At 40.0% G+C, this 13,123-nt stretch overlaps 1 protein-coding gene across 3 annotated transcripts in view; it reads left to right on the top strand.

The window, feature by feature from the left end:
- The window catches only part of LOC111254871 (uncharacterized), a 37,453-nt gene that overhangs the window by 16,156 nt on the left and 8,174 nt on the right, over positions 1-13,123 (top strand). For all 3 annotated transcript variants that reach the window (XM_086975060.1, XM_086975061.1, XM_086975059.1), the window contains exon 2: positions 4,116-4,318. In XM_086975060.1, the coding sequence (XP_086831186.1) occupies positions 4,116-4,318 (203 nt within the window). The remainder of the gene's footprint in view (positions 1-4,115; positions 4,319-13,123) is intronic.

Genomic DNA, 13,123 nt, shown 5'->3' on the forward strand with positions numbered 1-13,123 from the left:
TTCACAGTTATACATTAATTTTTATCATAAAAGAACAACTTCTTTCTATTTTGTTCATTTCTACTTTATTTTAATTTCGGTTATGCTTAACAACGACAACCTTGCAGTGATCATTCAGATAACCGTTTATCGTGATTATAGTAATAAGCTTACTAACGACGTATTGCTGAATTTATATGAACGCTATAATGTTTACAAATATTTCGCCTATTCCACTCACGTTTGGGATATTGATACAGATAAAATTTCTTCACGTTTTGGATGGCCGGGTTATGGCGGAATGAGTAGAGTGAAAAAAAAAAAAAAAAGAAAAATAGAACAAAAACTCTACTTCATTTATTTCATTCAAGAGTGCGTCCCCGGGAGTGCGTCTGGTCCGTACCGCAGTGCGCACCTCTTACGCCCTTAGCAAATGACTAATTGAAGGAAAAACGAAAGGAGAAGATACAGCATCAAAACTGGCACATAGACAAATGATGTTATTCACTCCTTTTTTTGTTTAACGAAGATGCTGTACCTACTGGGCCAGTGCGACACGTGGTTAGGATCTAAAGTACTCACAAAAGGAAGAAAATGGCGTTTCTTTTCTATAGTGTGACGGTCGGCTGTTCAGTCATTTGCAATTCGCCTGGGGGTAGAAAAGTTTAACTTGCTTTTTCTTCAATAACACGAGATAACGGGATAATAATAAAAAAAAAAAAAAAAAAAAAAAAACAATCGGAAACAAAGACCTGTCAATTTATGCAACAGCCTGCGTCCTGTTCCTCGGTGTTTCTGGGTTGCAGCGCGTAAAATACAAGTCCTGCTTTTGCGTTAAGTCCTGGGTCGCAAGCATTTAATTCGGCTTTCTTTGCTAATTCCGGTGGCACGTTTGCTAGTTCAGATCAACAACCTTAATGTCGATTATCTTAAAAATTTCGGAAATAATAATGATAAACATATGAATATACTATTAATTTTCTACTAATACTGAGTAGCTCAGATTGATCATTTTTAAGATGTATTCTTTCATGGTAGTAAAATGGATTGCTAACTAATTAACTAGTCACCTTGTCATTGGTACCTATGCATGAGATGTTGGTTGTCTAGAAAATGCGCTTCATCCATCACTGACATTTGCGCTGTGTGCCCCGAGAAAAGCGGGACGTCTTCTAACTGCATTCTCATTGTGAGCGAACGCAGATGCGTATGGGAGCTCGACCAAGACAACCCTTCACGCTAAGCGTGTACCAGCCAGCATACTCTGGCAAGAACTGCGAGGGTACGCGTAAAAGTGTGCATATATATACGCATATTGACAATACAGCCAATAAACGGAGAGCAGCCTTACTATCACCTGTGACAGTTTCCATTCGTCGGTTTCTTAGCTTCTCCGTTCCCGCTATACTTGCAGTTAAGTGGTGTGTTTACCCATTGATATGGACATTGGTGGCCGACCGTTGGTCGAACAAAAGTAGTGCATAGACACGGGTACATCAAGGCTAACTTTGAGCAGAGAGACAACTACCTCCTCGTACTAACAGTAAATTATTTTCATAGACTGCTTTTTCATAGTCCCTGTTTTAAGGTTAACATTAATTCAGTGCGTATATAGCCATTGCTGCTACTGCCAGCGCTGCTTATTCTGCTTCTGTTGCTATTGTCAAATCTCAGGTTCTCCCATCTCGCACTGTCGCAATTTCTTTGTTGTCAAGAGCTTTCGTGAATAGCCCATAGGAACTGTTCCACCAGATGAGGCCAACACCAAAGGGCCTAGCAATTTTGAGACTGAAAGAAAGGTTAGCAGAGGACTTTCTGTTTTCTTCGGAGAGTTATATCGTCATCAGTAATCATCGCTGCACGAATCGGTATGGAACGGCATTTTTTAAAGCGAAAAGATTTCTTGCCCCCCGTTTAGGGCACGGACACTGCGCGACGAGACGAGCTCCTCAAGCATGGTATAGGGCTTAAGAAACGCGAACCACACGGAAGGAACACTTTTGACTCAGCTAGACGGGTGCGAAGTGTGGCGATAGCGAAAGGCATGATTGGAAGTCCGCTATTAAAAATCAACGAAGTGCAAACGCGTTAACAAGACAGAGCATCAAATAGACGGGCGAACAGAGCTGATTAGTTAAACGCTAAGTTACTAAACCGGTCCGACGGGCTATATTAGGCTGCAATGCAATGTAAATAATAACTGTAATACTGCATTATTGAACAGTACCGATAATTTCGAACTTATGATCGATAAAATGGAGAACGTGATAGCCTTAGGCAGAGTAATACTTGCCCGAAAAAGTTCAATCATAGACCTTCATGGGCAACATGAGATATATTTTTCCAATTCTTAATGTTAGAGGTAGTTAAGGAACTGTTTCTACCAATGCTTTTTGACTGTTACCACAATACAATTCATGTTTAATACTAAACGTGTATTCTATCCTTTCGTAAAGAAGTTCATAAAGCAGATTCCCAATGATTAAGGAGATCACAAAGGGGTCAAGTTTAACAGTCCTGTAGTAACGGTTTCTGCCAGATCCTTTTTCAGTACCAACTGGACCTTAACGGTTAAGACCAAACCAAATAAGGCGAATAGAAAAGGGCCGATTACTTATTAAGACTAGTATGATACGTCAGCCGTGTCGACTTGGGTGTAATATAGTTCCGAAAGGCGGACAAACAAAAACAAACCGCCCGTTTGAACAAACACGGCAGATCGAGGAATGGGCCCTGTAGGATGCTGCCGTAAGAAAACCAGCGGGCGCGTCGGGCTTTTGGGGCCAACTAGAGTACGCTATATAAAGCTAAAGCGAGGGAACATGCTTGAATGGGAAGTTAGAAGCTATGCAAAGATCGGACCGTTGATTGATGAAGATCGGTATATAAGGCATCCGCCTGGAGCTTTACTCCCGCTGATGATTGCGGTTCCGGTCGTTACCCCCACCTTCGGTCTCAATCAAATCCCTCCTGCAACGATCATTAGCTTCCAGTTATTGCTGTCGTTGATAAGTCTATTTTTTTCGTTATCTTGTTTGCCAAGCAGTGAGTAGCTTAATAGTTCTAAGACGCTAGAGTAGATATTAAAGTGAAGGCTGCTGCTTCTGCTGCCACTGCCACTCTTCTTTAGCGGTAGCAATCGTAGAAGATCAACCTAGAAATATAATGAAGTAATATGGATTTTATCATGATACCAGCCATTTTGTGACGCAGATAACTGGAACTTGTGCACTCAATAAAGAGCTATAATATAAAGAGTCTTCATGGACGCTAGCATTGTTAAGTTCTGGCTGACAATGCATTCAACTAAAAGCATGAACATCGTAACGCCTTAGGACAGACATTTCGTCAATACTGCTCTTGCATAGAAATATACGTAGAGAGTAATAATACACTGTGTACTGCCAGATTTTGTTAAAAAAAGTGCGTACGGCAACTGAGGTATAAGTCAACGCCTAGGACGCTGGTACGTGGCCATCCGCATGGTGGCACGTGTAGGCACGATTTTTTTTAGCTAATTCTGATTTTTAGTTATGCCCATATAACAGTAATACGCTATGGTGGTCGTGTCAAGCGCTGGACAGAACAGTGGTTACATAGCAAGTGTATATTATACGCAGTCAATTTTCACAAAAGGCAGATTCTGTACCGAGCTAATAGGATGGCTGTTATAATTGTTACCTATGTTATTACCTTATAATAGGTATTGGCCTTTGTTTATATCTGTATTTTGTTATTAACAGTGTATCAAACGCGCTGATAACCCTATACTCCTAGTTAGATAATTTAGTCATATTAAGCAAGCTAGGCACGTATTATGCACGCAAGCGCCGCCTAAGCCACATCGATCTATTTCAAGCAAACGGTTATTGCTCTAACCTTTGGAGGATCGATCTTTAATTAATACTAGTAGTCAGCATATGGCATATTTAAATGGTTTTGAGTATTTTATAAATGATGATCCTACAGCAAAATGTAATAGGTAAATATCGACTCGAACTTTTTTATAGGCGACCACAAACGTTGCCCGAGTTTATTTTTATTTACCTTTACTTTGCTGCAAAGAAAACGTCGCATTTCTATAACATTACAATTGTTTTGTTTCTCTCCCCACACATATGTTTTGTGTTACTCAGGCCGTCATCTAGTGCACCATTCGCGTCTGCCGATGTCAGGCGAAGGAAACTTGGACCTCAACCGTTACAACCTCAATCACTTCAACCACTTGGAACGGGAGCGACCTTCAATCAACCGGACACTTACCCCGACCAACGTTACTGGACAGCTTGGGGCAACCGTTTATTTGCACTGCGTTGTCCACAACCTCGGCCAAAAAACGGTGAGTATTTTGACGCTGGGAGCGGGAGTACCATTATTGAATCAGTAGCTCACTAGTTCGATCAGGGTCTGTCAATCTGGTTAAGCTACCGTTGCTGCCATCGCTGTTTACAAGTGATATATGCATCCTTTTGACATTGAGTTTCTCGTGTATCGCGGAATTTGCGGGGTTAGCAGGGTCATCTCTTCCTGGTCGTAAACATGCGGTCGCTTTGCCATGGATTGTACAAGCCGATCCGACGAATCCATTACTATGAATAGCCGTCGGCACTTCTAAACTCTGGCATATACAGCCTTCCACCGCAATTCTGTCAACGCAAAAACGCTCGATCAATGTTAGAGAGTGATAAGCAAGCTTACTACTATTAACGTGGATTTCGATTTGTTAACTAAAGTAGACAAAAACTGTGGATCTTGGAAGGAAGACCGCGATAAAACCTGAGGAGGCGTATGGCTAGTATGGGCTTCCAAGAAAAAAAGAGGTTATATTTAACCAAACACAACATCTTTGAGGCCTTTTAGCCCTCGCAGACTGAACGCTTCAGCAAGTCCTAGGAAGAGGCCGGAGGGAACTACAAGGAAAGGCGAAAACGTCTTTACTGCTGTTCTGGCTTGCTCCTGCTGGTGGTACTGTTGCTGAACTACAAGCGCAGAACTGTTGTTGGCGCTTTATACTGTTAGATATTTAGACAGGACACGCAAAACGACAACAATTCGTGTGTTGATCACATAAAATTGATCTGACGTATCACATGTGTTTCACAATAATATATTAAATTGAAACGAGGATTGATCGTTGACAATCTCTATCTAAAATGGATGAGTGGATATACTAGAACAAGGCTGGCTTGACAAACTCTGATATATAGTCCTTTATCAGTATTTTTTTAACTGGTGACCAGTTGTAGGTACAGATTATTCGTCTTTTTAACTATAATATAAAGTCGCGTATAACATATCCGAACTATGATTACGTTAGTATGAGGTGCAAAACGGTCCCCAAACCTCGAATTAATACACTTCATCTGGACACATTTTGCTACAGACGGCGGACGTTATTATAAACTCCACTATTTTTAGTCGAACAACAGAGCGAACAATATGCTACAGACGCATATATTATTAGCATGAGATGTTAGATTTCTTCTTTCGTACTACCTCTGATGCCGCAGTGCGATTACCAACATAGATCGGTGTATATGAAAAAAAAAAACAAAAATTTCAACGAACCCCCCTCTTCACGCACACACGCAAAAGGTAACTGAGACAACCACAATCGTCCACTGCAGCACCGTACGAAATAACACTGTACGGTTATGAGTCACGGTGCAGTGGACCAAAAAGTTCTATAATGGCCGACCGGGGAGAAGGGTTGTTGGATAAAATAAGGAAAAGATCGAAATTACTGCTTTTGCTCACAGTGATCAAGCCGCTGAGCTGTGTGAAGTTCTAGATGGTAAGCTGGCAGATGGGAAGCGCAAGGTTGATAGGAACTGAGTTACTTCTGTGGATAGCATATGATAGCAATCAACAACAGTTACCACAAAACACAGAGAGAGAGAAGTCAAGGTTGTGCCGATATGTGACATAGGGTCGAAAGACACATAGAAAGAGAGTAAAAAATCATTATGGGAAAGGGACATTTGAACGGAAGATAGCTTGTCAACCTCAACAAATATTAATACAATAGAACAGAGCGGACCCTAGAACAGAGGGCTAACAGCAACAGTTTCAGTCGCTATTTCGAGCCGCCGAGGTTCCCACATGTATTTTAGTATAATTTAATATTTAGGTATTTCTATTTTTTAAATATCGGCGACGGCAACTAGAACGGCGTCAAGCGTTCGACGCTCATCTGTCTTAAACACAACGTACAACTTAAAGATACAGGATAACTGCTGGCTATCAATATCATGCTAATGACCCTATCTAAGTTCAGTCATAGGAAGACATTTAGGCGAACTATTTCGTGTTATATCATGATAAACTGAAGACACATCTCACTTGTGCATGGCGTGGGTACGCTTTCATATGCATATATCAGCATTCCATAAGCTGGTAAGATATGCAATTGATTGGAAAGATTAACTAAAATGATAAAAATGATAATAACAGTAAAAGGATGGTAGTAAGGTAGTAGGAAGGAGGTAAAAGGGTCCTCGGCCGCCATATTGGAGTGTTCATTCGTATTCCTTTATAAGTGACGACGTGGTGACAGATGACCGGATAATGACGGTCTATTGCCACCCAGCAAACATGGTCCTTGGATCGAAGTACAATAAATCAGAGGGAAATGAGAAGTACTGTTATGCATTAGTTCCGCAGCCGCAGTTACTATGACGTAAGAAAAGGCAAATTATTATCATTATTGATTATACGCGTCTAAATACGAAACAAATGAACACTGGTGGGAAAAAGAACTTGGGCGAGATATCACAGGCACGTTCGGCTTTTGTGCAAAAAAAATAATCCAATTAAACGAACTAAATTGAGTTAAGTGAAATTACATTGGAAATTAGCTAAAGAGACCAAAAATAAGAGGCCATGCGCAGCATTAGAACCTGAATAGTAGTTTGGAGTTGCAGGTAAGAAACAATTACGTTTGACATAATTTGAATATTGGAGCCTAGAACAATTTTTCTAGCTTTCGACAACGAATATTCGTTAGGGATAACTAAAAATAGTCATAATTCCGTGCAAGTATATATTTATTATATATCTATATTGTTAAGCATGAACAGGACGATTCGAGTCGGCTGGTCTTTTTGTACATATGTAATCGCTCATGCAGAATTCATAGGCGTACAAGCAGAAATAATGGTTATGTAACAGTGATATCAGCCAATGTATTTATTCGAGGTTTTTTTTTTGACAAAGCTATTAAATACAACATGTTGTAATCCATCTCCGCTACTCGGTTTCTGATCGAGTAACTGGGTTTCAGCTACAATAGATATTTGGCAGTCATTTGCGTTCGTCCCCGGCAGGGATCTATAGGGCGCCGGACTCACCGCTATGAAATCTCAGGCTTGATCCAGAAATGAGAGAGAGAGTTTTTTCAGATTATTTGAATTCTTCATCTTAACTATGACAATGTCTTTGTGTGATGTGACAAGCCGACAGTGTTAAAATCAGTACACTTGGTGTTGACAATATTATTCGACGTGGACCCCACTTTACCACAAACCCACCGCCCACTGTGAGTGTCAGCGTTAAGAGTTTGCAGACTCTACATGAAAAAAAAAACGATGAAATTTACCATTTTGCACTTAGAAACACAACAAAATTTAACTCTTAGTTTGAGCGACGGGTTGACCTCGCAGTAATAACATTGTTTAGATAATTCTTTTACCTGGGAAGAAATTTCCGCACGTTTGCCATTTTTACTCTTGCTACCTATCTCAATGTCTTCACCGATCAAATCGATTATCATAATCTGTCCGGATCCGATTTCTCTCTAGTTTTTCTATGTTTTATATCTAAGGCGCCCGTTCTCACTTCCGTCATTGAAACTCTTATCTGAACAATATCAACCACTTGCCCCTTCAAAGCCATTGAATATTGATGGAAATTAACTAACGGCTCTATGGCTGAGAAAAGTCGGTTATCTAAACTATAAAACCGGTCCTATGCAAGACGGATATCTAAAGCATCTTCATTCATCATTTTCCGTCTAGATCTTAATATACATTTTCTGCACCAGCGACACCCCGCATACCCCATACCGTTTTTCACTGAAGCCCCCTTAGCCTGTCTTTGTTTAGAGTATATATGTTATTCAATTTTGGTTGAAACGAAAGCCAACAACAGTCTATATTTAGATAGATAGGTGTATAAAGTTGAAAAAGTTGTATTATACATCTATCAGGGAATCAATCGGTTTCGCACATTATTCCAATCCGAATTTTATTTTGAAAGGTTTCTCCGACCACTTATATAATTGCGTATTAATCTTCCTGGAGCCAGCTCCGAATTGTGTTGGCGTAGTAAGCTTTAGCGGTCAAAGAATGTTCTACAGTAATACAAAATCGGTAATGCGTAATTCTGGGGGTTTGCTTGATCCGGGATAGTGCCATTAATGTTCAGTCCCTGACAGAAAATTTTAAGGTTGAATAATCCCAACAGGCATAGTGGTAACATCATTGCCTGCTGGTCTAATAAGTCGTAATTAAATCTGCCGGTAGTCAGGAATCCTGAAGAGGGTTGCTCGTAGTCTAGGTAGTTAGTTAAACAAATACTAGGCCAGATGCTACATCATGTTACTTGCTAGCTTTACGGTGTGCTTACGATAAGCCCACGGACCTAAGTCAGAAAATCAGCGGCCAGTAATAAGGCGCTAATGCTTTCCCATACGCATCAGACACACTGCACGATGCTTTAGTGAGTACGAGTCAGGCCAAATGGAAAGAATTCTGAAAGGAATATTGTCGACATCTGTGGCTTTCAAGGGGCCGGTGCTAGATAATGATCGACAGTATAAAGCGCATCAGTCTACCGTCCCCTGAATAGCACTCTATCGTTGACCCCACACCGGCCGTATTACTTCTGTTCCTGTCGGTGAGCTCTCTCCACCCTAAGGGGACTTGTTGTACGTTAGTTTGAAGTTCGGTGAATTCTTTCGTATTCTAATCTACGCTACTATTTAATAGCTAGTGCATGAAGTTTCATGCTGCTTTTGCGCTGAATTAAATCCTTTTGCGATGAAGTCGTCGAGACCAGGTCGTCATCGGAGCTGAACGACTATATTCGAAACTAGATCTACTAAACCAGCCGTTGACGGATCGCTTATGTTGAAGAAAGGATATGCGTTTTTCCGAGCATGAACTTGTATTTGAAAAACTGGAGAAGAGGTTTCTATAAGTGGCTTTTATGAAAACACATCTACTTAGGTTAAAATGGTCAGTGATGTTCTATAAGCAGTGGCTAGTAATAAAGTTGTTTCGCTCTATGTGCACAGGTGGTCAAGTGCCAAGATTGGTATATTGTTTCGGACACTAGATAATAAGTTCAGCCTGTCGCGGTCGTTGAAGAGTAAAATGTATTTGAATACTCATTTTTGTTTTTATTGCTTTCGTTTTTTTTGGGGTAACCATAGATCGTTTTTTCGACAAAATATCAGTCGTGTGCATCATTGGCCGTCCTCGCGTAACGGAACTTATCAGTATATTAAATCTTCACCCGTAGTGTGTGGTGCCCAGCTTTCTGTAAAAACCAATTAAGGGGTTTGTTATATTACCATTAATATTAGTTAATCCGTAGCACAAAACCTACACTGGAATTGAAGTATTAGACGCACTTTGTATCACCTTTTATATACCGTTTTGTTAAGCAGAGGTGTGCCTTTGCGACGCGATATAGTCGGTGTATTGAGCTTCAACACCGTAGCAACGGACTGGGAATCACCCTCCATAAGTCTGCAGCTGGATATTGGCTAGCTGCAAGCTTGAAGAGTTCCAACTTTCTAAGTGAAATGTGGAATATGTGGAAACTTGAACCCTCTCCAGGGCCTGTTGTTAATTTTGTCCTGAAATTTACTCCCGGGGCGTGAGAAGCAGCAGCAGCCTACGCTGAAATCGATCGTTGCAAACCCAACCTGGAAGAACCTGCAAGCGGATAAAATGTGCGCAATTGAAAACTAAGGAAAGTGCCATGTCTTGTTGGTCAGCCAGCGCAAAGACCCCCTGGTAAAGATTTCCCTAAAGTTTCATGATTAATCTAAGCTATTTACGTAGCACCAGTTCTCCTTTGCATTGCTGCTCAGTCGATTCTAGAAATGTTGCGACAGAGAGTGAAATAAGGTGCTTTTTTTTCCGGACATCATAAGTGAGCTTTTTAATTAACTTCTAAACTTTGTTATCTTACCTAAATCGCCTGAAAATTTCTTTTTACTTAGAATAATAATGCTTTTTTTTTAATGTCAAATTTTACTAAATTCGTAAATATGCCCGCGGCGTTCGATGCATTTAGCGCATTTTTTTTAGTTTTCTATATGTATACAAATATTTACTCTGTTCGCGGATGTCTTAGAACGAAGTTAAGGGGACGCTATAGTTCCGAACGTAGTACGCCTTATATGCGGTCACTGAACATACTTGACATTCCGCATAACCAACTATAATAAATAGTAGTTACGCAAACATCTACAAGTGAGTGCAAAAACTATTGAATTAATGCATAATATCAGTTTTTATGAATTGTCCTTCCTTTTGACAATTGTTCCTTTGCTAATAATAAAGCGTTTTGTATTTTTGGAGAACGTCTTCTTCGCTCTACAAAGTTGCGGCCATAGCGTTCTCGTCCAGCTCACAAAATTAAATTCGTGATTGTAGAATGCTTCTGGACTTCAGGGATGAGCAAGGTGAATGGCAAAGGACAGCAACACCATTATCTCATACCTCCTCCAAAGCTCAGAAGCTACGGAAGTCACTTAGGGTATCTTTCTGCATATGGTAGGCACCCTTTAGCTTTATAGCTTGGGTGAAGGTTTAGCCAACAATTTTCTTTCTTCGAAGGTGGCTGAAGGCTATTTGCTACGAATTTCAAAAAGTAGAATCGAACGCATTCTTTAGATTGAAGATACCGCTTATGGCAAGTCAGCTTTGAGCAATATCGCTATAGGACTATCGTAGACATAACGCCAATTTCGGGTTGCGTTGGAAATTTTTTAACCCTGACGAAAAACAAATAAAAATGATTGACAATGCTGTTTTTTACTACTGTATATCGAGGTTAGACTGAAGGTTGTTTTTTAAAGCCAAATCTAATTTGTACAATAAAGAAATGCCTCTATAGGCAGCATATGATAATCAACGAGCCTGAAATTATCAATGTGAAAGAATCAGTACTGATATGCGAATCTATATCCATTATAATGGCAAAAGTACACCACATGGGGGGTTTCAATTTAACTATACTGTGCCATTATTATGAGTTCCGCTAATAAAAAAAAGGAAACATTATTATAATAATGATTGTCAAAATCGGCGGGGAATGTATTGTTGATGATTGGGCGAGGGCAATAAAATTTTAAGACGTTCAGCACACTGGCTATTTCGATTGTACATAAATTGTTGGTACGGTGTTTGGTGCTTACCGAAGGGCTGAACCTTCTATACGGACAAAGGTTGACTAGCTCTTGAAAAACATTTGTGTTTCAAATTCAATGGAGCAAGCAATTCGGCCATTGTTTACTATGTAACAAGCTTAAATAGGTTCACGTAGAATTAACTAGAGCTGCATAGACAAGTAGCAACAACACCCAAAGCGGTGTCGGCCAACTCAGAAAACATAACAATGGTAGAACTCTATGACTGTGTACGTTTTTCTGGTGGTTCTTGTTTAATAATAACAATAATAATTCAGGCACGCGTCAATTTCAGCTGAAAGATAATTTTGGCTATTACGCAGCTATACATTTTTCGAAACGCTTACTAGTTTATGGTCTAAGGAAAGCACGAAAAACTGTATAATTACTTATTACATCGATTCGGAATGATTTCAGCTTCAAGCTTAAGCCACGGTCTACATTCAAACACTTTGCAAGGTCAGTAATCCTATAGCACAAGGCATTTATCATAAAAGGTTTCTTGATAATTATTAACGGCATTATGATGCATCTGGAGTATATCAGTTGCTCTGAATGAGCATAAGACTCCATGAAACAGAGCAACTGGAAACAACATCAAACAATTGTTTATACGAACAACTGCGTTACAGCTGTCGACACTCAAAGTGACCTTCATATTGTATAGATAAACCAGCACAATGTATTTAAAGCGTTATTCGCGAAACAAAAAAAAAAAAAAAAAAAACCAATTCGTCTTTTGTTTTCCGTTATTAGCAACTTTAAGAGCTGTATCTGTTAGTATCACTCAACAAAAAACCCTCTAACGGTACATGGTGAAAGTAACTACCTAGGAATTGTTTTCGCTTCGATCCTTAAGGACTATTGACCGCCATAAAAATGCAAATAATTATTTCTCTTCCTTCCGTCTTACATTGTTCCAAGCATACCTATTCCAAATACTTTTTTTAAGCTTCCAATGCCTGTAAGAAATCAATGTTAGAAGCTTCTGACATTGCTTTTGGCCGGTGGATTAACCGCCTGCGCATGAGCCTAACGAGCGAATATAGCCAACCTGCAGGACTCGTGGCGTGTGCACGTCACAGAAGTAGCAGCAGTGAGAGGACGGGCCTATTTTTGTCTGCTTGCCGCCAACCTCGTGAGAGAGGCCAAGCAAGCAATGCTTTGGAATAGATTCTACTGCTTTTTATATCCGCCCCAGTTACTATTTTGTTTTCGCTGCTGCAGTTCTGGATCCAAGTAGCATCTTGTCTGGCTCCATATGTGCCGCCCGATACTCGACAGCAATGCCGGAATCAAAGCTTCTCTAGACGAGTCTGCCATTATTAGTCTGTATCATATTATTAGTATTAATAGACCTTATTAGGAAGAACCATTGCACTCTAGTATAGTACAGGACAGGAAGAAATAGCGTTTAAAGATTTTGCCCTTTCTCAGTAAAAACTACTGATTCAAGGTGGCTCTGTTTTTCAATTTCTATTGAGCCATGACTGATAGCTATTGAGAGTGCAAATTATAGGAAACCAGCCGTTTTAAAATGAACCGTATATCGTATGCGGTATACCTAAATGGCACTGGTTAAATATCCTTAAGTAGACACTTGACGATTTTTTTTTCGTATTTTAATGGATATGATCCGTCCCCAAAGAAACAAACAAATCGGGGTTATACAGCAAAACCGAAGATTGAACTGAGCGGCTTCCTCAAGAGAAAGTCTTGTTC

The sequence above is a fragment of the Varroa destructor genome, unplaced genomic scaffold, assembly GCF_002443255.2.
Source record: "Varroa destructor unplaced genomic scaffold, Vdes_3.0 BEIS01000007.1, whole genome shotgun sequence".
Classification (NCBI taxonomy): Eukaryota; Metazoa; Arthropoda; class Arachnida; order Mesostigmata; family Varroidae; genus Varroa; species Varroa destructor.